General features: G+C 45.0%; 2 protein-coding genes across 3 annotated transcripts in view; both read left to right on the top strand.

Moving 5' to 3' along the window:
• Positions 1 to 20,980, top strand: part of HSPA9 (heat shock protein family A (Hsp70) member 9) — a 42,948-nt gene extending 21,968 nt beyond the window's left edge. The window contains exons 9-17 of the mRNA XM_060232924.1: positions 262 to 354; positions 1,457 to 1,666; positions 2,321 to 2,548; positions 6,272 to 6,376; positions 8,193 to 8,310; positions 10,153 to 10,247; positions 17,663 to 17,755; positions 18,232 to 18,372; positions 20,306 to 20,980. Coding sequence (XP_060088907.1) covers positions 262 to 354; positions 1,457 to 1,666; positions 2,321 to 2,548; positions 6,272 to 6,376; positions 8,193 to 8,310; positions 10,153 to 10,247; positions 17,663 to 17,755; positions 18,232 to 18,372; positions 20,306 to 20,365 — 1,143 coding nt within the window. The 3' untranslated portion in view covers positions 20,366 to 20,980. The remainder of the gene's footprint in view (positions 1 to 261; positions 355 to 1,456; positions 1,667 to 2,320; positions 2,549 to 6,271; positions 6,377 to 8,192; positions 8,311 to 10,152; positions 10,248 to 17,662; positions 17,756 to 18,231; positions 18,373 to 20,305) is intronic.
• A 4,340-nt stretch (positions 20,981 to 25,320) lies between these two features.
• ETF1 (eukaryotic translation termination factor 1) overlaps positions 25,321 to 26,494 on the top strand; it is a 79,478-nt gene continuing 78,304 nt past the window's right edge. The window contains exons 1-2 of one of the 2 annotated variants that reach the window (XM_060232860.1): positions 25,321 to 25,548; positions 25,780 to 25,910. In XM_060232860.1, the coding sequence (XP_060088843.1) occupies positions 25,825 to 25,910 (86 nt within the window). In that variant the 5' untranslated portion in view covers positions 25,321 to 25,548; positions 25,780 to 25,824. The remainder of the gene's footprint in view (positions 25,549 to 25,779; positions 25,911 to 26,494) is intronic. The other variant, XM_060232869.1, reaches the window with a different exon arrangement.

Raw genomic sequence — 26,494 nt, 5'->3', positions numbered from 1 at the left:
TGCAGACCAGAGAACTAGCTGTCAGATAATGCTCTTGTAAATTGCATTACCCTTTGGTCAAGGTGCTAAAATTTTGGAAACTTTGTATAAAGTGAGGATAAAACTAGAAGTGCTGTTTAATGCTTTAAGGGCCACAGTGTAGAGTGACTTGATCCTGCAGAGCTGACTAAATCTTTAGTGTGCTGCGGAGTTTTTACATTTGAAGTGTTTTAGGCACAAGTGCAGAAGAAGACTCTGAAACTGTCCAGCTTCTTTTTTCAGACAGGTGTTGACTTGACCAAAGATAACATGGCTCTCCAGAGAGTTAGAGAAGCATCAGAAAAGGCAAAATGTGAACTCTCTTCTTCAGTCCAGGTGAGGTTCTTAATTACATTGCAACTTACATGGTCCTGATCTATGTGGGGTCCTTATTGATTTTTACATTATTATTTTTAGTAGTAGTAATAGTTATACATTGCCTAATCCTTGCTGCTGCAAGGCTCTGGATGATGTACAATATATATATAACCACTGTAAAATAAAACTACTTAAAAGCAAGTTACAGAACGTTATAGTAATCTGATGCCAAATAATAAGTATCCCCAATTCTGACTACTGGCTACATTCATGGATGGGGAAGAGGGCAAAGAGGTGGAAATAATAACATTCCATTTTCAGCTTTTAAAAAAGCAACCTTAAGGTATAATCAGTGATCCTCTTGATTTGGCAAGGGTCAATGATCGAGTTCTCTCTGCATGTTAAATTTGCAATATATCCCCACGCAGTTAGCCCAACACAGCGTATCATGGAATACATTAATTGTGCTGTTCTGATTAAGAAATATCAATTTAAATATGGATCTCCAGATAAACTGTGCTGGAGAAGTTGGCTTGATTTTCTGCAGCAGGGGTTGCTAAGGTCACTAGCCTCAAGGTGGCGGTTTATCCCCCTTCTCCCAAGTAACAACCAAGAGGGCTCATTTCCTCGCTCTTAAACTCCATTATCTTTTTTCTTTTTTTTTTGTGCAAAGTAGCAAAGCTACTTTGGTGTTGATACTGGGTGGCTGGGCCTGTGTCATGAGATTCCTGTAGATATATACACAGAATAGTATATATTGATGTATGCCCTGTAAACTCTTAAACTGAATAAGTTCCAAGGCAGTAATCAAAAGAGGGGAGGGGCTGAACACAGGCTGAACTTTGGTGCTGCTACCAGTGCGTTGCCCCCCCTCCCCAGCTCATGGCTTTTCATGGATCATGTCGGGGATGCAGGCCCTGCCTGTTGTATTCTCCCTAATCAAATTGGCTGGCTAGACAGAGAGCTGGCCCTGTGTAGCAAGCACACAAATCTGACATGCTATTGTTCAGCATGCATGATGGGGGCGGGGTGGTTCTTCCCCTGTTCTTATCACACTGTTGGATATTCTGTCCATTCTTCCCTTGTTTTTGAACTTAACTATTTCTGTTTTGTATTTCAGACAGACATTAACTTGCCTTACCTCACAATGGATGCTTCTGGGCCAAAACATTTGAACATGAAGCTGACACGGTCTCAGTTCGAGGGGATTGTGGCTGATCTGATTAAGAGGACAATTGCCCCTTGCCAGAAAGCTATGCAGGATGCTGAAGTCAGCAAGAGTGACATCGGGGAAGTTATCTTGGTTGGCGGCATGACCAGAATGCCCAAGGTACCCGCAGATTCCCTGTCATTTATTTATTATTAGACTTATGTCCCAACCTCTCCGCCAAAGCAGGCTCATTGAGATGTTTTGTCGTCTTGGGAGCAGTCACGTGCACTTTGGACCATTTGCTGAGCTCTTTAAAAACAGCGTATCATGGAATACATTAATTGGGGACAGAAGGGTCTTAAGGACATTACTGTTAAGGTGATGATGCAGTTTGATTCTTTTGCAGTCTCTGCAGCTTATTTTCTCTAACTGAATCTGAAAGAGATCTGGTTTTTCTTTTGTCTTCACGCTCTTTGTTCTTTGGGGAACACCAAAAGAATCTACACCTTCATTGCTAAAGTCTCTAGCTGTCCACTTGTCCAATGCTTGAGGCTCTTTAGACTGAAGTGCTGTACTTCTGCCCCGCCCATACACAACTCCACAGGTTTTTTTCCTCTGGACATAGGAGATAACTGCTTTTCCCCACTCTCGGTGCAAGAGTTGTTTGCATATTATTACAGTCATGTATATGAAGCTTCTTATTTGCACTGGAGAATAAAATGTGGGCTGAGTCCAGTTGCTGCAGCTAGAGAACACTGGCAGCTACCTGCTTAATCATGGGATGAATCTCAGGTGTGATGTTAATACAAGTGCATGTGGTGCATGTTCCTTCAGGTGCAGCAGACTGTGCAAGACATGTTTGGCCGTGCCCCTAGCAAAGCAGTGAACCCAGATGAAGCAGTTGCAATTGGGGCTGCCATCCAAGGAGGTGTGTTGGCTGGTGATGTGACTGATGTGCTGTTGCTGGATGTGACGCCGCTTTCCCTGGGAATTGAGACCCTGGGAGGAGTCTTCACTAAACTCATCAACAGGAACACCACTATTCCCACCAAGAAGAGCCAGGTAATAGGAAATCCTGAATGTTTTTCTGTTCTTTGTTCCTGGTATGCCATCTCTTGGGATGGGGGAACTACAACTGTGACTTCTTCCCCCGCTTAATATCTGTGCAAGCAGGCTTCTGGACTGAGTCACTGTTTCACTGATAGGGGACAGTGTACTTCCTTTCACATGCTGACCTGGCCAGCTATGTGAGAAGACTGTTCAGAAGGGTGTGAGACAAAAATCCTTTATACAAATAATCCCAGAATATGTCCAAATGGATCAAATAGGATTTATTAAAAAATGATCTTTGGTTGATAATATCGGAAGAATCTTAAATATGCTGAATTATTATAAACATAAGGAAGTTGACACTCTTCTCTAGGCTCTAGATTTCCATCAACCCTTTGACTCCCTAGATATTACATATCACTTTTTAAAACACAAGGATTTTGGTGACAAATTTCTTAATGCCATTGAGGATATTTACTGAAATCCTACAGTGAAAATAAAAGTTAATGATGTCTTCTCTGACAAACTTTTATCTCAGAAGGGGCAGCAGACAGGGTTGTCCACTTTCACCCTCTTGTTCACGTTAAGCATGAAACCCCTTGCAGAATCAATTAGAAAACCCCCCTCAGATTTCTAGTATTTCAATAAATAATACAGAACATAAGCTGAGCTTACATGCTGATGACTTGGTACTATACTTACCAAAACCTAAACAATCTCCTAGTCCTACAAGATGTGTTGCATCAATTCAGTATTATATCTGGTTAAATATAAACCAAAACAAAACTGACTTTTTTCTGATTGTTTTGCCAGAGGATATAATTAAAGAGCTTAAATCCACATATCGGTATAACTGGATAAAATCAACAAATCATGCTTGATTTATCAGACTTAATGCACTGTAATTTTGGTAAAATTTATCGCAATACCAAGACAGATAGAAAACTGGACTGAATTAAAAACAAATCATGCTTATCAGACGATGCACTGTAATTTTTGTAAACTTCATCACAATATGAAGACACAGAAAACTGGACTGCATTAAAAACTTTTCTGGGCAGATAGAATAAATTTAATTTAAAAATGTTTATACTACCTAATTACCTTTTATTTTGAACTCTAGAAATAATAGATAGAAATTCCCCAAAAAGACTTATAAGACTGGCAGAAAACCACTACATATTTCCTATGGCAACTAAAAAATAAAGAATCCCATTTAATACCTTACATCAACCAGCTTTTAGAGGTGGCCTAGATTTACCGAACCTTACACTGTATGACAAAGTGTCCAATTTAGCCAATATAGATAAAACATTAAATTCCAATAATAAAGTCCAATAATTGAAGTTCTTAAGTTCTGACAGATGGTTAAATCAAGTAGAGAATTCATTCAACACCCATATTCCCTGGGAGAATACTTCTGGACTACCTCTTAACACAAACACAAACTGATTATTTTAACTAGATTTCTAGAAAGTTCCCTAAAAATTTGGGATAGAAAGAGAAAGCTGCAATATCCTGATCAGTGCCTTCCCACTGGCAAAGAAAAATAGACTTTTTGATATGTGGTGTCAAGCTGGTATCACATGTATAAAAATTTATTGGATAGAACTAAAATACTGGATAAAGCTCAATTGGAAGTAAAGTTGGGAAATCTGTTTCCATGGTTCAGATACTTTCAAATAAGAAACATGCTAACCTCAACTTTTCTTCTGAGTTAAAGTCTTAGACCGCTAACAGATTTGGAGTTACTAATGCAAAAAATTAATGATTCTATGGAAAGTTTGGTATCCAGAATTTATACAATATTAAACAGATCTAACATGAAAATGCCAACTAGCCAAAACAACTGTAAAAAAGATCTTCAAAACAAAATACAGGAAGCTGATTGCCAACAAATTTTGAACACCCCTGGCTTCACATCAAAAAATTTCAGTATCAAATTTCAGACTATTAAAATTGCCTCATGATTGTACTACACACCTTTGCAGTTGTACAAAAAGAAACTGTCCATGTCTCCAAATTGTTGGGAAACACTGTTTTGTTTTCATAACATGGATGATTTTTTACACTCCTGGTGGTCCCTGCCCTAAGGTTAATGAATTTTGGGTTAACGCTGTCAAAGAAACAAAGGTGATAACAGGAAAATAATTTCCTTTCTTTTTGAATTAGTACTTTAGGGTTGGGTGGCCAGAGATGGCAACAAACAAAACAAAACTTAAAGGAATTACTCTACTGTTAGCTGTGGAAAGACTTGTGTTAGCATCCCAGTGGAAAAATAAATCAATGCTTTCCATCTCAGATTGGAGAATTAGATTGTGGGACTATTTTATACTAGGTAAAATATCATATAGTTCTCAGTCACTAAAGACTCAAGAAACATTCTGGTTTCCTGTTGTTTAGTATCTAACAGAACTTGATATTCTGCCTAAGAATAAATACTATAATGATCTGTTATTTTTTAAAAGATGAGTACATGTAACAGTGTTTCAACTACTATATCTCAGTCTTATATTAGAACCCTTTGGAGGCAGCTTCTACTCTGTGTCAAACTCCCTGATATGTTACTTGGGAAATGCACATTTCATGTGTGCTAGTCAGTAATAGACCTGAAGTTAAGTTGTAAGCATAGGAACTGAATTTGTACTGAATAGTTACTTTAAAACATCTTACAGCTGTATTGATCCTAGGACTGCATGATGTCTACACTTGGGCAAAGATAAAAAATGGTAAAGGTAGTCCCCTGTGCAAGCACCAGTAGTTTCCAACTCTGGGGTGATGTCACATCATGACATTTTCACAGCAGTCTTTTTACAGAGTGGTTTGCCATTGCCTTCCTCGATCATCTACACTTTACCCCGAGCAAACTGGGTACTCATTTTACTGACCTCGGAAGGATGGAAGGCTGAGTCAACCTTGAGCTGGCTACCTGAACCCAGCTTTCGCCAGGATCAAACTCAGGTTGTGAGCAAAGCTTGGACTGCAGTACTGCAGCTTCCCACTCTGCGCCAAGGGGCAAATATACTATTTTATTATTTTTGTATGGAACTGCTTTGCGTGGCTTTGCATTGTATTATTTTGAAACAAAAATAAAAACAAAATTTTTGAAAGGAGGGAGTGGGACAGGAGAGAGACATTCTTTTACTGGGCAAGAGAATGCCTGGCTGTTCCTTTGTATGACTGATCGGGTGGTTGGGGAGAAACACTAGGATAATAGTCAACAGCCCAGTATGCTCCAGGAGACCACCTTGTCAAGCATCGGTATTTCGAATAATCGAGCTATTGTTTAAATCAAAGACTTGTTTTATTGATAATCCAATACTTGCTCCAAGGAATGATACCTTGGAAGTGATACAGAATGTTACACAGCATAGCATCTTAAAGGCTACTTCAAAGACAAAGTTCAGATAACTTCAAAAGCATAACATACATATGTGAATTGCATAGAGGGTTCAAAGCATACTATCAACTATTCATTTGGGTACTACAACAACATCAGTTTCCCACACATTCCTGGCTTGCTGATATGTATGGGAACTCGGGGGAGGGGCATTTCTGCTTTACAATAGGAAGATTACTTGCATATCCTGCATCCTTGAGAGTCAACAGGTGGGGGGGACTTTGAAGAGAAGTCTTTATTCAGGAAAGGGAGGGGGGAGGTATAAACACAGAATACATACTAAATTAATAACCAGAAATATCATGCTTGACACACCTGACCTTTGGGTTTTGCAGGTATTTTCAACAGCTGCTGATGGGCAGACTCAAGTGGAGATTAAAGTCCACCAGGGTGAGAGAGAGATGGCTGGGGACAACAAGCTGCTGGGCCAGTTTACACTGGTATGTTGGTTTTCTATAACTTGAGCCTGTTTGCTAGTATACGGTAATAATCTTAAGAGTGGAGTCATCTGTTCACTTTGAGAGACATTTCTATACAGACATTACTCTGTTCATTATCATTGTTTCTTCAGAGTTTAAGTTGGAAGGGGGTAATGTGTAGGGGCAAAATTGCTGGTAGTGTTAACTATGCCGGAGAATGCAGATATTACAGAGTGCTCTTTGAGGTGTATGTTTTGTTCTATAAATAATAGAATAATTTAAAGACTGTCAAGAGGTATTGGAGTTCCTAAAATAGAATGATCTTTAGAGATGGAGGTCATGCAGCACCATTCCTTTCAAGGAAAGTTTCTTGGCTAAAATTACTCCTAGAAAGCTTTTTCTTAATTCCATCGATACATAGTCCATGTTTGTGACTGAGTGGGCCTACACCCACCAAGTTCCTGCCTTCCCACTTTGTCACCTGACTCTTATTGCTTTAGATTGCTATGTTGTGCTCCATGTTGAGTTGTAACACCGACACAACAGTTTTTCATGACACCTGAGAGTAATTGATTTATTGATGCCTGTATGATTGTAGGCCACCTGCAGCATCACCAGGCACAGAGAGTGAGTTTAAGAATAGATTAAGGTACAATGGAAAATAAACCAACTTTACGAGGCAAGGCTGAAAAGTAACAATATCTCTTTCCCCCCGCCCCTGCTCTGAAAGCTCAGTTTGGACATTTCAGTTGCTGATTTTCAGTGTAAAAGGTAGACTGTTGCAAAAGTTTTAAGTGACACCTTCCCCACTTGACCCTATCAAAGGACTTTTTAAAGATGTCCTGTTCCTTGGTTGGTTTGCTCTAAGTGATGTTAGTGGTCATCCCACACTTTGACTGTTGATGTTCCTTGCTGCATGTTGTTCTTCAGGATTGTCTCCTTTCTCTTCTTTCCTAACACTACTTTCAATATAGCATTCTTTCACCACTTTACCCTTGCCTTTACCAGCCGCCTCTCTCCTATTTTATCTCCACTACTCTATTTTTCTTCCATATCTGACTTCTTCCCAATCCCCAGATGTTGTTCTTCAGATACAAATTGCAGGAAATCTGCATAGTGTTGAAACTGTACAGATTTTATGGTACTTAAGTTGTAAATGTGTAGGCATTGAATCAAAGAATGGCAGTGGTCTGAATCAAAGAATGGCAGAACATCTTCTGTAAACAGTGTCAGGGTCTCTTTGTGACATTTACAGCAGCTGCCCAGATGTTTGGTAGGGGCATCTTGGGGTAATTTGCAGAAAGGTTTTCTGTCTGTAGAAGCCTGATCTCTCACCTCTCCTGCCACTGCATCCCCAAATATGACTCCATTGATGCTTCTGGGAGACCCCAAGAAATTAAGACAGTGGAAAAACCTCTGCATGGCATGCAAAAAGTCCCAGGTTCAATCCTTGGCATTTCAATTAAAAGGACCAGGTAGTAGATGATGTGAAAGAGAACTGGTGCCAGTCTGAGTAGATACTACTGATCTTGATGGATGGGTGGTCTGGTTCTGTATAAGACAGCTTCATATGTGTTTAGTATGGGGGAGGGGGCAAAGTTGAGGATCTGCCATGGAGTATTGGTAATTATCCCTTCCAAACACGGAAACAAAGTGGGATCCATCCCATAATCTCGTAGAAATATTAAGTAATATGTAAAGCTGCGTCTGTGTGGCACTGAATCTGTGAATTGTTCATTGAATCAGCCCTTAATTTTCATAATATTTCACAATGCCAAAACTTTCCAATAAGTTGTCCTCTTCTTTGAACCATCAGCAATGTACTTTGTGATTCCAGGTTGGGATTCCCCCAGCTCCACGAGGTGTTCCTCAGATCGAGGTGACTTTTGACATTGATGCTAATGGAATCGTTCATGTTTCTGCAAAAGATAAAGGCACAGGGCGTGAACAACAAAGTGAGTGCATGGATCATTGTTTCCTTGTGGAGGGATGACATGGTACACCTGAGTAAGGTGTGCTACTGCAGTTTGTGGCCTTTGGGGATATTGTGGAGATTCTGGGACCTGTAATTGAGGGCCAGTGTGGTGTGGTTAAAAGCAGCAGACTGTAATCTGGATAACTGGGTTTGATCCCCCATTCTTCCACATGAAGCCTTGGGCCAGTCAGAGTTCTCTCAGAACCCTCTCAGCCCTACCCAACCTCACAGGGTGTTTGTTGTAGGGAGAGGAAGGGAAGGCAATTGTAAACTGCTTTGAGACTCCTTGAGGAAGAGAAAAGTCGGATTGAAAAACTAACTTCTTTTGCAATCTAGAAACAGCAGAAATGCGAGTCTAGAAGAATTATGACACATGCATTATCTACCTGGTTAAAACTTGGCCACCATTTAGATTGCATTTTCAGTTCTAACTTTAAATTCTTGGTGGTCCATGTGAAAACATTTCATAAGATGTTCTATGTTTTTAGTTTTGACCACAACCCAGCTTGTGTGTGTGTGCTGTTACGTTTACTTTCAACACATCTGTGACAAACAGCAGCAATATGCATGCTAAGGACCATTGAGTGACATCTGATAGAACTCACTCTCATTGGTGGACTGCTTCAAACTGGCAAAGGAGAGTGGCAGTTGGGTAGTTGAAAAAGTCATTTATGGAACATGAAGGGAGTTGAAGACTGACTGGAGAAGAGAGCAGAAGTCTTTTGGAGGTGCTCTGAAGAGTGTGACAAAAGTCACAAGGCAGAGCCCATGAAGTGGGGTTTTAAATCTTAGAGACTCTGGTGAGAAACTGCTCTCAGAAGCAATGATCAGTCTCTGTATTTGTCAATCAAATGTCACATCTCGAGGGGGAAAACAGTCTCTTTATTAAGTTTAGTGTCCAAAAGGGAGAAAAGACTGGGAGATCAGGCTTTGAAAAAGGAATTTTGAGGTGACACCCAGGTTACTAGTCTGAATGGGCGGATAGTAACGATTGTACCACAAGGAGAAGGTCTAAAGCAGAGACCTTGGGCTTTTACCCATTGGGACAAAGCATAGGGCCCACAAGTTGGTGTGAAATAGAAATGTTAACTATAAATATAGTCCAGTTGTCATAAGTTAAACCAGAAAGATACTTGAAACCTTTAGGAAAAGTGGAGCAACTTTTAGGGAAACTCTATCGTGTGTAGCCAGTCACCCAGCAGACATTTTGTGTGCAAGTTTAAATGTCTTGTTCCCATCTGCTAAAGCCCAAACACCTATGTACATTTTAATCTCCTTCCCTACCAGTGTGTTTTAATAAACCAATTTTTGTTTAATCCTTCCCTTTACCTACTGTGCTATTTTCTAAGGGGCAAATTTTTAAAACAGAAATAGTGACAGGGTGATCACTTTTAGCGGAGTGTTGGTTACATCGGTCACACCCGTCTCATAATTGGTGGCAGCAGTCGGGATTCAAAATTCCCCCCTTGTCATAACATCATTCTGAAAAGTTGTATGGAAAATTTGTGACTGAGTACCCCACAACTGGGGAGCTGGTCTTTGCTGCTTTGAGAGATTAAGGGATGTAGACACTTGCTCCCCTATTATAATCGCAAAATGTCAGAAGCAGCAAAAAATGCCAAGTTAGCTCTTTTTAAAAAATTGAGGGTATGATATTGTCAAGAACAGTGAACCTTCAGCATAAAGGATTATCTGTGCCAATAAAACAAATAGGATAGGATCTTCCACAGGTAAACTTAACTGTGTGCCACTAGATAGTGTTGAGTATATTTTTGCTAGATAAACACATTTATCTCTAAACATGTTTTCACCTTTTACGTAGTTGTGATCCAGTCTTCTGGTGGCCTTAGCAAAGACGATATTGAAAACATGGTGAAAAACGCTGAGAAGTATGCAGAGGAAGATAGGCGAAGAAAGGTAACTTTACACAGAATGTGACTAGTTCATCTATCTGAAATCTTAATTTCTAATACGGTTAATTGCTCAGAATTTGGACTTCTGAGGTATTACACTAAACTTATCCACAGAGAGGGCCACGCTTAAATATTGTGCAAACATTCTTTTCTTTATAAGTTGAAAAATTTCCTCCAACTGGGGCTTTCAAAAAAAGTGACTGTTTTTATCCAGTACTCTGTATTTGTATTTGTGTCTCTGTAGAAGAACCAGGGTGCATATTTTTGATTTTAGGTTAGGTTGTAGCTGTTAGGTTGTAGTAGGCAAATATTGCAGACCCTTTACACTGTTGTAACTGAAATTCTAGCATCTACAAAATATCAGGATGCTGGCAGAATTTATTTATCCTCCTCTGTGGGAAAATACCTGACCTTGAAATTCTGAGTCTCTCTAGAACTAGTTTGTCACACAGACCAAATGGTAGTGCACTGAACTAATTATCTGACAACTCTGATTTCTGTCTTGCTGCAGGCATCATTCAGGCCACAGAGTTGTCAATAGGTAGTTTTATCATTGATTTAAAGAAATTAGGCAAACGGGTGCGATCCATTGTTCCTTCATCTGCCAGAATGTCTAGTTCACTAACACTGCATGATATAGAGCATAAAGAGCACATTTGCTGCAAACAGATGTTTTCCCCTTGAAAGACTTCATTATATCCACCCCATGGCTTAGTACAGACCAGTGTCAAACCTTCATTTAATTAAGCCAACTGTGATTTGTATAATTGTCTTAATGCAAGCCATTCTAATGATTATAGCTTGCTAAGGCCCATTGGCTAGTTTTAACTGTAGTGTGATGTGTGAATGTAGATGCCCTGTCTTCTTCACCAATGCCACCCTCATGAGCTCCTCAGATACAACATCACCTGGTCAGAGGTGATGTCAAGGCAAACCAGGATGTGAATCTTTGAGATGAATGCTGCTTTCACAGACTAACTGTAGTTAAAGTGAAATTATTTCATAAGATCTTTGAAATGAGCCTGTCAGAACTTGGATGAACTTCAGAAGAGTCCAATACTTGTTGCAAGTTAGGAATCTTTATTAGAAGAACTACAGTACTATAGTAACGAAATAACAGTAATGGCGATTCTGGGCAGTTGGTTACATTTTATGCCCACAGCAAAGCATAATAAAACAATAATTCACACGGGTCCCAAGCAGTTGTCTCTCCTTCCCAGCCTTCGTTATCAGCAAAGGAGGATGCCCCCCTATTGTGAAGGCCAAACGGCTCGGCTTCAAAGGGCACCTGTGGATGTTAAGCAGAGACTCTCTGCCGCCTGTCTTACTGCCCTAAATATTTGGCATAGCAGAGAGGCCCGGGTCAATGACCGCTGTCAGCTTTCTAAGTTACAACATGGAGGCAGTTTGGCTAAGCAAAGAAATCACAGTTACAAGTTCTGACATACTGCCCCCCCTAAGCTCTTCGGCTTGGGCTTGTGTGGGTACAGTAGGTGAAACTTTTTTAGCAATTGCGGTGCAGATACATCAGTGGCTTTCACCCACTCATCACAGCTAGGGGGAAAGTACTTCCACCTAATGAGATAGTACAGCACCTCCCTCCGGACCTTAGAGTCTAGAATATCTAACACCTCATGGTGACTCTGACCCTTCACTAATGTCGGCGGCGGTTCCGGGGGGCGGGGATGGAATGGCGTAGCTCCAGGATCCTTGCGAAGAAGGCTGCAATGAAAAACAGGGTGGATCTTACTAAGGGATTTGGGTAACTCCAGTTCGACAGTCACTTTATTGATAACTTTCTTTATTTTGAACGGACCCAGATACTTGAGGGCGAGTTTGCGGCACCCTTGCGGAAGGGGCAAGTTTTTTGTAGATAAGAACACTGTGTCCCCCTCCTTCATGTCCCACTGCGGGGCATGTTTCTTGTCAAAGTATCGTTTGTACTCCCTTTTTGCCTCTTCCAGGTTTTCTTGAATCACCTTCCATCCTTCCCTTATTCCCTCCCACCATTGGAGGCAAGACGTGGGTTCTTTTGGTCCTGCCGGAAGGGGGAGGTTTGGGAAAGGTCTCCCTTCATAGCCGTTGACTATTTGGAAAGGGGAGGTTTTGGTGGAACTGTGGAGGCTGTTATTGTATCCATACTCTGCGAACGGCAACAGCTCCACCCAGTTTGTTTGTTGGTAGTTAATGTAACACCGTAAGTATTGTTCGAGAAGCCCATTTACTCTCTCCGTCTGTCCGTCCGTCTGCGGGTGGTAGGCTGAGCTAAGCCCTTGTTCGATGCCAGCTAGCTTGCAAAACTCCCGCCAGAAGTTGGCAACGAACTGTGGCCCGCGGTCGCTAATGACCTTCTCCGGGAACGAGTGTAGGCGGACCACGTGATTAAAGAACAGTTGGGCCAATTTTTTAGCGGTGGGTAATTTCTTACAAGGGATGAAGTGGGCTTGCTTTGAAAAAGTGTCAACCACTACCAATATCACCGTTTTCCCCTGGGACGGGGGCAGCTCCACTATAAAATCCATCGATACTACAGCCCAGGGTCGGCTAGCCGTGGGAAGAGGGACGAGGTGGCCGGGGGGCTTCCCTCCTCTGCGTTTGGACATAATACATGTAGGGCATGCTAATACGAATTCAGAAACGTCCCTTTTTAGTTTTGGCCACCAGAATTGACGGGTGATGAGGTGGAGCGTCTTCACATACCCAAAGTGGCCAGCAAGGCGGTTGGAGTGGCTCTGTTCTAACACCTCCTTCCTCATAGACTTTGGTACGTAAATTTTCCCTTTGTGGAGCCAAAGCCCCCCCTCCCCCTGCTCTAGACCGTCGGGGCGCTCTGCTCCTTCTAAGTCCGCTTCTGACGCAAAGCGCTCCCTATGTGGCAGTTCCGGGGTTCCGGTCGTTTTCCCTGAACGTGTGGTGACCCCTCCCGCAACTGCCGATGGGGGAATGAGAGAGTCGATCACTTCCTCTCTCTGGCTTTCGTGCTGGGGCATGCGCGATAGCGCGTCAGCCAAGAAGTTTTTAGTGCCTGGGATGTGTTTCAGCACGAAATCAAATTTTGCAAAGAACCCCGCCCAGCGAATTTGTTTGGCTGTCAGTTTGCGGCGGCCCGTGAGGGCTTCTAGGTTTTTGTGATCGGTCCAGATTTCGAAGGGGACTCGGGCTCCCTCTAGCCAGGATCTCCAAGTTTTCAAGGCAAACATTACAGCAAAAGCTTCCTTGTCCCACACCGACCAGTTTCTTTGTTCGTTTGAAAATTTGTGGGAAATGTAAGCGCAGGGACGCAGTTCCCCCTCTTCGTTCCTCTGCATCAATATGGCTCCTACGGCGACGTCGGAGGCGTCGCATTGCACCACGAAGGGTTTTAATTCATTGGGGTGAGCCAGTATTGGTTCAGAGGTAAAGAGTTGCTTAAGTTCTTGGAACGCCCGGTGGCATTCTGGCGTCCAGGCCATAGCGCGCCCCGGGTTTTTTCGCCGCTTCCCCCTTCCCCTTTGTTTTCAGGAGCTCTGTGAGGGGGAGCGTCACCCGGGCTAACCCCTTAATGAACCCGCGGTAGAAATTTGCGAACCCGATGAAAGATTGTAACTGCCGTCGGGTTCGGGGCGGCTCCCAATCCAGAACCGCTTGGATTTTTGCGGGGTCCATCGCTAGTCCCTCCCCCGACACTCGGAACCCTAGGTAGTCGAGTTCCGTCTTGTGGAACTCACATTTAGACAGCTTAGCATACAGTTTGTTCTTACAGAGTGTGGCTAGTACTTTTCGCACAAGGGGCACATGAGATTCAAGATCTTTCGAATAGATAATGATGTCATCAAGGTACACCACCACCCCCTTAAATAAGAATTCTCTTAACACTTCATTTATAAAGTTCATAAAGACTCCTGGTGCACCCTGAAGCCCGAATGGCATTACTAGATACTCAAACTGTCCCATAGGTGTGTTGAACGCAGTCTTCCACTCGTCTCCTTCCTTAATCCTCACGCGGAAGTACGCGTCTCTGAGATCGAGCTTAGTGAAAATCTTGCCCTCGGCTACTGTGTTCAAAAGGTCTCTTATCAACGGGATTGGGTAAGCATTGGACATAGAAATCCCGTTTATCCCGCGAAAATCTGTGCAAAGCCTAAGCCCCCCATCCTTTTTCTTGCGGAACAGTACGGGGGCCGCATGGGGGGCTGTGGCTGGTCGAATGAAGCCCCGTTTCAAATTTTTGTCAATGAACTTTCTTAACTCCTCTTTCTCTGCCCAGCCCATGGAGTACAGTTTTGCTTTTGGTAGCGTCTGCCCGGGGATGAGTTCGATGGCACAGTCTGTAGGGTGGTGAGGGGGAAGTTCGTCCGCCTCCCTTTCGCTAAACGCTTTCCTCAAGTCCCTGTACTCTTTGGGGATCGATCCCACCTCCTCGAGGGTGAGGCAGAGTCTTTCGTTCTGCGGGGGTGCCTTCGGGCCCCACTCGGGTCTCCAGTGGTGGTGCTCGCACCGCCAGTCCGGGAACCGCACTATTTGCTCTGCCCAACGAATGTCCGGTTGGTGTCTTGCTAGCCATCCCGATCCCACCACTACATCGAAGGAGCAGGAAGGGGCTATGACAAAAGCTTCTACCCCCCAGTGTTCTTTAGTTCCCACGGGGATGGCCTGGGTCTCTAGGGTGCACGGTTCTCCCCTCATTGGTGTCCCGTCCATTTGCTCGAATTGGATGGGGTGGGGAAGGGGGGCCGTGGCTAACCCCAGCGCTTCCACTAAGCGGGGGGTGATGATGTCCCGCGTGCACCCAGAGTCAATTAGGGCCCGGGCGTGCATAAATCTTTTCAAGTTGGGGTTCAAAAGGGTGACTGCCATGAACAACAACCCCCCGGTAACTCTCACCGTCAGTAGTGCCGGCGTTTTGTCGACCTGCCTCGCGGCACTGGTTAAAGCAGGTCGCTGTCGTTTCCCGCCGACTCCTGATCCCAGGACTCCTCGCTGGATTCTTCTATGGTGGTAATATCCTCGTCAATCGCCAAGGAAGTGGCGACGGTGCCCCGACTGGGCTCCTTCGCTCGTCCGCCTTTCTTCTTCGGCGCGGTGGGCGTCGCTTTGGGTGGCGTCGGAGTAGGGGTCGGTTTCCCTGGGCAGTTTGCTGCCAGGTGATTCGGGTCCCCGCACCTGAAGCACTTCCGCGCTGCCGACCCCGGGGTTGAGGTTGCGGGGCCCCGCTTCCCTTTTGTCTTGCTCGGCGAGGGGCTCAGTCTCCCTCCTTTCTTACTCCGTTGCTGGCGTCGCATCCCGACGTGCTGGAGGTCGGTCTCTACCTCCCCGGCCAGTTGGATCCATCCCACCAGGGTATCTGGCCTTCCCTGGTGGTAGCACCGGTCTAAGATGTTAGCGTTCAGGCCGTTCTTGAACGCGGTGTATTTCATAACTTCATTCCACCCCCTGGCTGCCGTGCAGTAGCCCATGAACTCGGTGGCGTACTCTCGGGTGGTGCGGTTTCCTTGCTCGATCCTTTGTAGGGCCGCGACGGCTTTTTCCTCTCGCAGGGGGTCCCCGTATTGCCTGAGCATCGCCTGTAGAAAATCGGCCACGGTGGCTAGCTCGGGTTTCCGCCCCGTGTAGAGCCCCACGTACCACTTCTGGGCCGGTCCTCTCAGTCGGGAGGCGATGTGGGCCACGCGGCTCGCTTCCGTGGGGTACCCCGCTCCCCAGTGCGTAAAAAACGTGTTGCACTGGATCGTGAAGTATTCCACCGCTTCCCCATCTCCATCGAAGGTAATCTTCAGCTCCCGGTGTCCTCCCCCGTCTCCCCCGGCCGGGGCGACGGGGGCGGGGGCCACCGGAGCCACCGGCCCACTGGGTGGCGGAGCCGGCGGTCCCACCGGAGGGCCCGCTGGCGGTCCTGCGGGCGGTCCAGCCGGGGGACCTGCTGGCGGACCGACCGGAGGTCCGGCTGGGGGTCCCGCTGAGGGTCCAGCCGGCGGCCCCGCTGGGGGTCCTGCTGGGGGGCCGGCCGGCGGTCCCGCCGGAGGGCCAGCCGGCGGCCCCGCTGGGGCCCCGGCCGGGGGTCCAGCCGGCGCGCCTGCCGGCGGACCCGCTGGTCCTCCTCCCGGGGCTTGTCCCGTTGCCACGACTCCTTGGAGCGTGCGGATTTGGTCGCGGATCGCTCCCAGGTTCTGCTGCATCTCCTCTGCCATCAGGGTTCGGGAGGCATGAACCTCGTCGTGGATCTCTCTCACCCAATCGAACAGCTCGTTGCGCAACGTTCGGATCGGGTCCCCTCCTCCATAAGTCCCGAGCCCTTCGTCTCTGGGCTCGTCCTCGTCCCCTTCCCTCTCGCCCGTGGCGATGAGTCGGTAGCGTTGCTCCGCGGCCTCCATCGCGGTCGTAGATTTCCGCAGGCTCCAGGTTCGGGAGGGGAAGGCGTCGACGGAGAACGGTGCCGGGACTTTAATCTTCCTCCTCGCCCCGGTTACCTTTGGGTCGAGGGGTTCCTCGTCTGGTGGGATATTGGGCTCTCCGTTGTCTGGTGCCAGTGCCGCCATGGGGCCAGGCTGCCAGTTCCGATAAGTCCAAACAAAAGGATTACTGTTATAATGTCAGAACTTGGATGAACTTCAGAAGAGTCCAATACTTGTTGCAAGTTAGGAATCTTTATTAGAAGAACTACAGTACTATAGTAACGAAATAACAGTAATGGCGATTCTGGGCAGTTGGTTACATTTTATGCCCACAGCAAAGCATAATAAAACAATAATTCACACGGGTCCCAAGCAGTTGTCTCTCCTTCCCAGCCTTCGTTATCAGCAAAGGAGGATGCCCCCCTATTGTGAAGGCCAAACGGCTCGGCTTCAAAGGGCACCTGTGGATGTTAAGCAGAGACTCTCTGCCGCCTGTCTTACTGCCCTAAATATTTGGCATAGCAGAGAGGCCCGGGTCAATGACCGCTGTCAGCTTTCTAAGTTACAACATGGAGGCAGTTTGGCTAAGCAAAGAAATCACAGTTACAAGTTCTGACAGAGCCCTTGCATTCCTAACATACAATTAGGGTGCTAGAAGTTTCCTAGTACTGGAAATGAAGTGGCAAGCATTTTTCATTTCTTGCATTCCAAATAAATAGCTTGTGAATGTCCCTGTAGGTGACAGGCACATTTCTACTGCGTAAAGATGATGTGTACCAGCCTCTGTGATTTTGGGTTGTATGGAGGGAATGCAGACTTGAGGGTTCATAGAGTTGGGATATATTTATGCACACAAAATATGTCCATGAAATAAACTTTTTAAGCTTATATGCTGCTGAAGCAAGCACTGGAGTGTCCTAAAATATGACAAGAATGGCAGCTGGGGACTTCCTGCTTCTGTCCTGGCCATCTTGTAGATATATGTGAGGGTCTGTGAGCACAGGAATCTGTGTGTTCTCTTACCCCCCCCATTTGTTGCTTTACTTAGGAACGCGTTGAAGCTGTAAACATGGCAGAAGGAATCATCCATGATACAGAATCCAAGATGGAAGAATTCAAAGATCAGCTTCCTGCTGAGGAGGTATGGATATGATAGCAGATGCACTTTTTCAGCTTTTTAAAAAGAAAGTTTAAAATTGTTCTGAGTTACATAATCCTTCACAACAAGTTTGTTCTGACTTATCCTGCAAAATACTAAGCATCCTGTTGGGATCAAGGCATTCTTTAAAAATGAATTGTAACCTTAACCCAAGAAAACCTTTATTAAAGGTAAGAAACTCAAATTTCTCCCAAGGAACTGCCTAGGAAAATTAACTTGTGAGGTTTGTGCACCCTTCTGTGCAGAAGCAGTGCTGGAGAAAGGTATGGAGGGACATTATTGTGGAATATTCAGTTAGGGAAACAGCATTGAGCATGTTGGACTCTCAGTGTGTCCTTCTGTACTGTCAGAGCTTAGCCATGCCTTGCTAATTATTACAGGATATGTTGGCTGATCTGTGCCTTGGTCCAGAAGCCAAAAATGGTCACAGACGTGTGTGTCTGCAATTGCTTTTACAGTGCAACAAGCTGCGAGAAGAAATAGCCAAAACACGTGAGCTGCTGGCTCGTAAAGATAGTGAAACGGGCGAGAACATCCGGCAGGCAGCATCCACACTGCAACAGGCATCCCTGAAGCTTTTTGAAATGGCCTACAAAAAGGTAGGAAGGCAGCTAGCTCCACGGACTTGAGCAAGAAAAGGAGGGATCCACTGTTGGATCTTCCCCCCTCCCCAACCATGTCTGTGTGTGCAGTTTCAAGAGGGAGCAGCCAATTCAGTAAAGTAAATGAAACCCATTGGGAGAATGCGGGAACAGGCTAAACAGAGGGCACAACTAACCACCTTGGATATATTTTAAAAAGATTACAGTTAATGGTAAAGGTGATCATTTCAATAGAAAGGCTCAAAGTCCCCGGTTTCAGATTGCTGGCTACATTATTTCATTAATACAAAACTAAACAGTTATCAATATAATACAATTTTGCATGGTTTCATTCTGCTTCCCCATGCTCCATTTCATGACTTTAAAAAAATACATTTTGTATTTGTGGGGAACTGGGGGTGGGACTCCCAGGCAAGGCTGAGTGGGATGAACCAAAAATACTCCTTCCTCCCTCCCCCAAATTCTGTATAGTGCTACCCACTGAAGATTTTGCTGCTTCTTGGGCTTTCTTGACCTTCTCCACTGATATCAGAATGGATTGGGGCAGCAACTTCGGTTGCCCTGGTTACCTCTCTTGGAAAATGGTTGGGTGACAGCAATGCTAATAACTTTGGTAAAATGAACAAACTCTGATCAGACAAGACATTGATAGATGATAGCCTGCTAGACGTATACGAAGTAGATACGCCTATTAAGGGTGATGGTTCATTCTCCCTACGAGCACATTCAGCCCCTACGTACCTCTGTAGTTTCTTATTATTGAATGCCAAGGAGACAGTGGAGTGTTTTTTCTCAGTTACACCTGATTGCACCCTGTGCTTAGGGAATAGGGATCTCTACACTGTTGCCATTCAGGGTGGACAGCTAGGCTTCTCTCTCCCCCCCCCCCCAATACATCTTGACATCAGATCCCCAATTAGTAGAGGGTGGGCTTGATAGCTAAACATTGTTTCTAGTGGCCCGCACTGCTCCCCTTCCTTACTGCCTGCTCCAGAGGAAAAAGTGTATCCCTTTGCACCAGCTGCCACATATGATGAAGATGACAGATACCCCACCCTTCTCTCTGAATCAGAGTCTCAGAGCAGTTTACAATCTCCAATATCTTCCCCCACAACAGACACCCTGTGAGGTGGATGGGGCTGAGAGAGCTCCCAGAAGCTGCCCTTTCAAGGGCAACTCTTGTGAGAAGCTATGGCTAACCCAAGACCATTCTAGCAGCTGCAAATGGAGGAATGGGGAATCAAACCCAGTTTTCCCAGATAAGAGTCCGCACACTTAGAGCACCAAACTGGCTCTCATATGAGTACAACAGGGAAAACTGGATGTGTCTCTATGTGGTTTGCAGTGGCCACCGCCGAATACATGCTACTATTTCAAAAGTGATACTCAGCTTTCCTGTGTAGTTGGCAGTTCTTAAAATGGTTGCCTCTGTGAGGATGGAGGTCACCAAAACTAGTTTCCTGGTTGCCATTGATGGCTTGAGAACCTTATTTGTGGACCCTTGCGTATTAAGGTGTCCCTTCATTGTTCTACACAATTTTGCCATTTTGTTGCTTGGCAGTAGGCCCTTTAGCTTCACGGTGCCCTCTTATCGCAGCCCCTCTGTCTCAAATTGCTTTTCTTCTTCAGCTGTGTGTAAACCAGTGACATAAGCTGTCCCCCCATTCATATTGTTCAGAGTCCTGAGATTCTCTGTTGTAGAGATGTGACATTCCTGTATGGTAGTGGTAGTTAGGCCCTTTTGAACAGTCTTCATAAGGTGTCAGAGGATCATAATTAAAACGGGCCAAGATTTTTCAGAATAGAGCAATAAAACACACTTGCTTATATAAGAAGGAATTTCATGGAGCATGTATTCATAGCTAACAAATTCTATGTTTGTGCTTGTGCTTCCTCTCCCCCCCCCCCCCCCCCCCCCCGCTTTCCACAGATGGCGTCAGAGCGGGAAAGTTCTGGAAGCTCTGGGGATCAAAAGGAAGAAAAGCAATGATTTGGTCTATGCACAGACTGGAGCAGGAAGAAGGGGCAAAATGTTTTGAAGTTGCTTCCTGAGCAACTGTGGGCAAATTTATGTCTTTACTGTGTTTTTGCAGTATCCTATAAGAATTTCCTAAATGTATACATTAGTGAAGTGTCTATTAGTGAAACCATCACCTGATTTAAAAAAAAAAAAATAGTGCAACACAGCTCCCCTGAGTGCCAGTGACCTTTTTTCCAGGGCATCTAGAGGATTCCAGCAGTACTCAATTTCAGAAGGCTCAAGGGAACCATGTCATAAAATTCAGGGTGGGGCTTTGGGGTTCCTGAATTTTTCTCTGTATTGGGAACAGATTTCTGTTTTTCTGTGGGAAGGAATAGCAGTGGAGCCTGGATTCAGCAGTGGCAGGTTGATGTACGCAGCACTCAGGTCTGCAGCTAGCTTAGTTATCCTAGCTTAGTTATCCTTGCATCCAAAGAAGTGGATTGTTTTCACGTCGCCGTAGTTTGTAAACAAGGCCACTCTGAAGCTCCATTTACCACTTGTCTAAGGTTTCTGCTCTAGCTGATATCTCATTTCTTCTTACAGGAAAACAGCCTCTCAATTAATAAAATCATTCTTACTGGATCCGTGTTTTTAAGTGCTACTTTTTTTTATCCCGTCTCTGACTTCATGGTATAGTTCAGGGGTGGCCAACGGTAGCTCTCCAGATGTTTTTTGCCTACAACTCCCATCAGCTCCAGCCATTGGCCATGCTGGCTGGGGCTGATGGGAGTTGTAAGCAAAAAACATCTGGAGAGCTACCGTTGGCCACCCTGGCATAGTTGACAGGAGCTGCGATGATGGCACATAACTAGAGACCTCAAGCTGAGGTCATGCATTGGTGCATCTCTTTCCAGCGGCATACTTAACATTTTCCCTCTCCTGGTCAGGGTATCACTAAATACAAACAGCTCCAGAGCAAGCTAGGATTTTCCTGTCCCAGAACTTAAACCATCAGATTCTTTTCCAGGTGGTGTTCAAAAATCATCTGAAACTTTGCTAACATTGCCTATAGAATTGGTCATGTATGATATGTAGAAGCCATGATCATCCAAGCTGAATAATTCCAGAGAAGATAGGTTTGGAGGGTAGCCATGTCGGTCTGCTGTAGATCAGTTAGATTTGAGTCCAGTAGCACCTTAGAGATCAAGAGTTTCAGGGTGTAAACTTTCAAAAGTCAAAGCTTTCTTCATCAGACACTGTCTGATGAAGGACGCTTTTACACTTTCTGACACCCTGAAACTCTTGTTGATCTCTAATGTGCTACTGGACTCAAATCTAATGATTCTATTGAAGAAATTACTGCTATTGGCTCCATTAAAGAAAGCCTCTAGTTAAAAAGTGATGGATTTACTAGGGAGTAAAAAGGAGGGTATTCTTGGAGGGAGTGCCAGTCTTTAGAGCTGGTGTCAGGTATAACTTTGTTGAGCTGGAAGGTGACTGGTGAATGGAGTGTGGGATAGATGGCGATGGAATATGACGGTGACTTCTATTTAAGTAGGAATGTGCACAAAGTTGATTTTTCATTTAAGTTTTCCTAGCCTGATGGCAGGAACAATGTAAGATGGTGCAGTGAAATCCTGACTTTAGATGTTGGGCACTGTGTGACACAGAGTGTTGAACTGGATGAGCCATTGGCCTTATCCAACATGGCTTCTCTTATGTTCTTATGACTTGCAGCTCCCTCATGATATTCCAGGGCCAAGCAGGGTACAGCCTTCTCTTTTTGCAGGCTTGGAGGTGGCAGAGGCTGGTTGCAAGAGGCTTGACTCAATTAACCTTGGTCTGATCCAATAACTAATTAAGTTCTCATGACCTTTCACACATAAATGACAGGCAACTGTATAATCTTCCTCATTCCCTTGTGAGCTACAACTCTGCTTTTTCTTTACAAAAGCAGTAATAGGAAGCAGTCAGTTAATGTTATTCTAGATTTTTTAGTTTAGATGTTGTTAGATGTAGGGGCTATCTTTCTCCTAAAAAAAGACTACTCCCAGTACATGAGCAGGTTTAGCTTTCTCCTCTGCATGAGGCTGTTAGATGAAGTAGGTGGGGAGAATCACTCTCCAGATAGAATTTATTCATTTCTGAAAAGGTATGACTTCCAAGACGCTGCTGCCAAATGTTTGCTTTAACTTGTATGTTACAGAGAAGGGAGTGGGGAGTGGAATGTCCCCTTGACTGTCTCTCTCTCGGCTTGGCTTCGCGAACGAAGATTTAAGAAGGGTGCAATAGTCCACGTTTGCTGCAGGCTCGCTGGTGGCTATATTTCCCTGATTATCTCTTGGCTATATATTTGCATGTCAATGAGTCCCACTTAATGTCTCCGAAGCCTTTAAATTGTGTATAAAATTGCCTCAAAGCATACCTCTTTACTGTCATCTGGATTTGGAGGTAGTGTCTTCCTCCAAATGCAATTGTGAAGTCTGAAATGCTCAGATGGACTGCAGATGAAACAATCTGGACCTTCCAAAGCATTTTTATGTCTAAAAATATAAAGGCCAAAAATATAAATAAATATAACATTTACCATCTTTCCAGCTGGATAGGAAGGCATTGCATTTCGATAGCACTGTAGTGTGGGTTGAAAGCTCATTGGTAAATGGTTCATACTTCAGGCTTTTTAAAATGCACTAAATAGTTTCAACTGCTGCTTCCCACTTTCTCTACTGTAAACCACCCCCGGAACTGGATTTTGGGGAAATGCAGCAGTGTGAGGTTTGCCAAGTAACATTCATATATACTTCCACCATATGGGGATAGGTTTATTGATATGCTACGAGTACAGGATCTCCTTCTGAAAGGCATTGCTAGGAATAAAGGCACATAATACTATCACCCCTAAATTGCCCCAAGGTGAGGGTTTCTCCTCTCCCAGATCCCATTAACATAAACATGCCAAGAGACAGGGCAGGAAGATCACACAGTCTTATCTCTAAGATCGCTTTCCTCCTTTGGGTCCAGATGAGTTAGGAAGAGGAAAAATTTCACAGGATAGTATTCACAGCTCTCTCCACAGACATCATTCACAGTCCAAAGACATTACATGCAACACAATACAGCCCAGCCTCCCCCTCACTCCCGAAGTCCAGGAACATTAGCAAGAGAAGAAAATATGGTAGGGGACAAAACATGGCTTCTGACAAGCAGGCTATAGTACGATTGGGAAAATCCTGTTATCGGAACTTTATTTAGTTGGCATATATACACTGCTGATTGAATGGTACTGTTGCATGTTGAATTAAATGATCATTAAAAATATTTTGAAGAAGAATTGCAGATTTATACCCCGCCCTTCTCTGAATCAGAGACTCAGAGCGGTTTACAATCTCCTGTATCTTCTCCCCCAACAAACACCCTGTGAGGTGGGTGGGACTGAGAGGGTACATATTTTGCACTATACTTCATCCAAATTCTACTTAGGAGGAAGGAGGCGGGGTGTCATGTCAATATTCAGAGCAAGAGATACCAAAGAGCCAGTAAACAGGAGTCTGCTGTAACTGAAAATACAGTTTTAAAGTTATGGATAATTTATGTGGATTAATAATCTATAAAAGTTGTTACAGTCAGTCCAAACATTGGTGATTGTGAATCTTTTATCAGGAAGTGGCATACACAAGGTCTCAACAAATATTCATAGGAGCCATGCTGAGCTATTGTTTTAGGACATATCTGCACTTGGATTCCTGGCAGTTGTTGATGTGAATTTCCCTTTCTATAAAGCATCTCCAAGAAGCTCTCTCATCCCATAAAATTTTTTGCCTGCCATTCCATTTACACATTCTACGTCTTGATAACTTATACCCTGGAAATCTTGCTTGTCTCTTAAGGTGCGACTGGACTTAAATCTAACCACACATTGATTTATCCTAGCATCCCACCTGCCTCTCCCATATGCCTTTAAAAGTACCATGCTAAAGCTCTGTTATAAAGCATTGCAACTTCATACACAAGTTGAGAATTGCTGCTCTAGTACCATTTCGGTAACTATCCAGCAATTGTTGATGTACACAAAGGTGAAGTCAGCAGTGGTTCTGTCAGAGCTCCTGAAGAACTGCCAGTCAGAATACACAAGATAATATATTTTGTTTGTTCACTGCTTTTCTCCCTAAAGAGGACCCAAAACAGTTCTTTATCTGTTCTTATCCTTACAACACCCTTTCAAGGTAGGTTAGGTTGAGCTACTGTTGCCATCTCTGGGTTGGGAATTCCTGAAGATTTGGGGAAAAGAGGACCCTCAGTATTCACTTTCCAAAGTGGCCATTTTCTCCAGGGGATCTGATCTGCGTTGTCTGGAAATCAGGCGAAATTCCATGAGATCTCCAGGCCCCAGGTTGGCAACATTCTCAGAACAACTTCAACGAATTATAACAATTGGGCCGGCTCAGCATCACGCTATGCATAATTTGTTCGAGTGACAGAAAATTTGGAAGGTCCCCAGTTTGCAACTAACTATACTCATTAGGGATTAAATTACATAGAATTCCCAGAGGATTTGCTTCTGAGCGGCTAGGATCGCACCTAAACTCTAGCTGCGTAATTTGACACAATTTCACTCTGCAACTGCATAGCGCGAGCCCACTCCCTACTCGATCGAGCATCACCCCACCCTACGGAACTCTGACTCATGGGATCCGCAGGCATTCCCAAAAAAGGTGTGTGTGTCTCTTTTAAAGCGGACGCGACCTGACGCAACTCGCGCCACTCAGGGCACGACAACGCGAGATCCTGCACATCCGCCCTGAGTGACCCTGGACGAGCAGAAACTACAACTCCCGCCGTGCCATGGGTGCCACATTTCTTGTCTTCTCTCGGGGAAGGAGGAAGTTGGCCAATGGAGCAAGTGACCGTAACCAATGAGAGAAAGATAAGTGGCCGGAAAGTGACGCAGGTTGTGGCTGCTCCTCTTTTAATAAAATAAAAAAAGAACCGGAAGTGATATCAGAAGCCCCATGTGAGGTGATTGCAACACATGCATCGCGGAGGAGAGGAGAGGGAAAACGCGAGAGGGAGGGGGCAGAGCAGGAGAGGCGGAGGGGGAAGGAAGGAAGGAAGAAGCCGGTTAACGACGTCACAAGTGCCGTCGCGAGGAGCCCCTGCGCTGCTGTCCGGGAAGGGGAGCCGGAGAGCGGGAGGCGGCGGCCAAGCCTGAGGTGAGGAGGGGACGAAAGAAAGAAGGGAGAGCGCGGGCGAGCCTTTCCTTGCCTGGCTTGCCCGCCTCACGGGATGCCAGTTGGTTGGCGAAAGGGAGGGAAGGGATGGCGGCTGAAGGGCTCGCAACCCCGCCTGAGGTAGCGGAGAGAAGCCCAGGCCCGGTGGCGCTCTCTCTCTCTCGTTAATGGGCTTTTTCTTTTCTGTGCGGCGGCCTTGCTGGCTTACTGCAGCCGCAGGAGGGGCGGTGGTGGAGGAGGAGGAGGAGGAGGGAGAAGATGGCGGACGATCCCAGCGCTGCCGACAGGAACGTGGAGATCTGGAAGATCAAGAAGCTCATCAAGAGCCTCGAGGCGGCGCGCGGGTAAGCGGAAGGGCCGACCGAGGTGGCAGCGACTCGATATCCCCCCCCCCGCTCTTTTTTTTTTTTAAAAAAAAACCTCATTATTTCAAAGGACTAGGTCTCACTGGACACAATTCAACGAGTCCATTCAGGCTACGACCGGCTGTTTTGGGGTGAGGGAAATATAATTATATAATCCCCACATGGAACGGGACTGAGGCTAGGCCAGGACCTTTCCTATCTAAGTCCCGCGTCCCCAAAGTGGTGGGGACACATGTTCTAAAAGTATGTTAAGTATTCAGGTATGTGAACAGAATCTTGTAGCCTTAAGTGGAAACAAGATCATTGAAATTGGTGGGCTCTAGCAAACAATAACTTTGAATAGGATTGCATTGTAGTATTGTTTGGGGCACAGTATGAAACCAGGATTGTATGAGCCTTGCCACGGACTAAGGCTCCTCTACTTTCTGGCTCCTTTTTCTCTGTCTAATATGGAGGGGCATTCTGTCTTGTGACACGCAGATCTAATATTTGCAATCTGAAGTGCCATAATCCGCACAAGTTTGGGATCCTTTGTTGGGAACTAGGCCTAGACTGTTCTCCAA

Source organism: Heteronotia binoei, chromosome 1 (assembly GCF_032191835.1).
Source record: "Heteronotia binoei isolate CCM8104 ecotype False Entrance Well chromosome 1, APGP_CSIRO_Hbin_v1, whole genome shotgun sequence".
NCBI lineage: Eukaryota > Metazoa > Chordata > Lepidosauria > Squamata > Gekkonidae > Heteronotia > Heteronotia binoei.
Note: the sequence above shows the minus strand (reverse complement) of the source record. Positions and strands in the feature narration are given on the sequence as shown.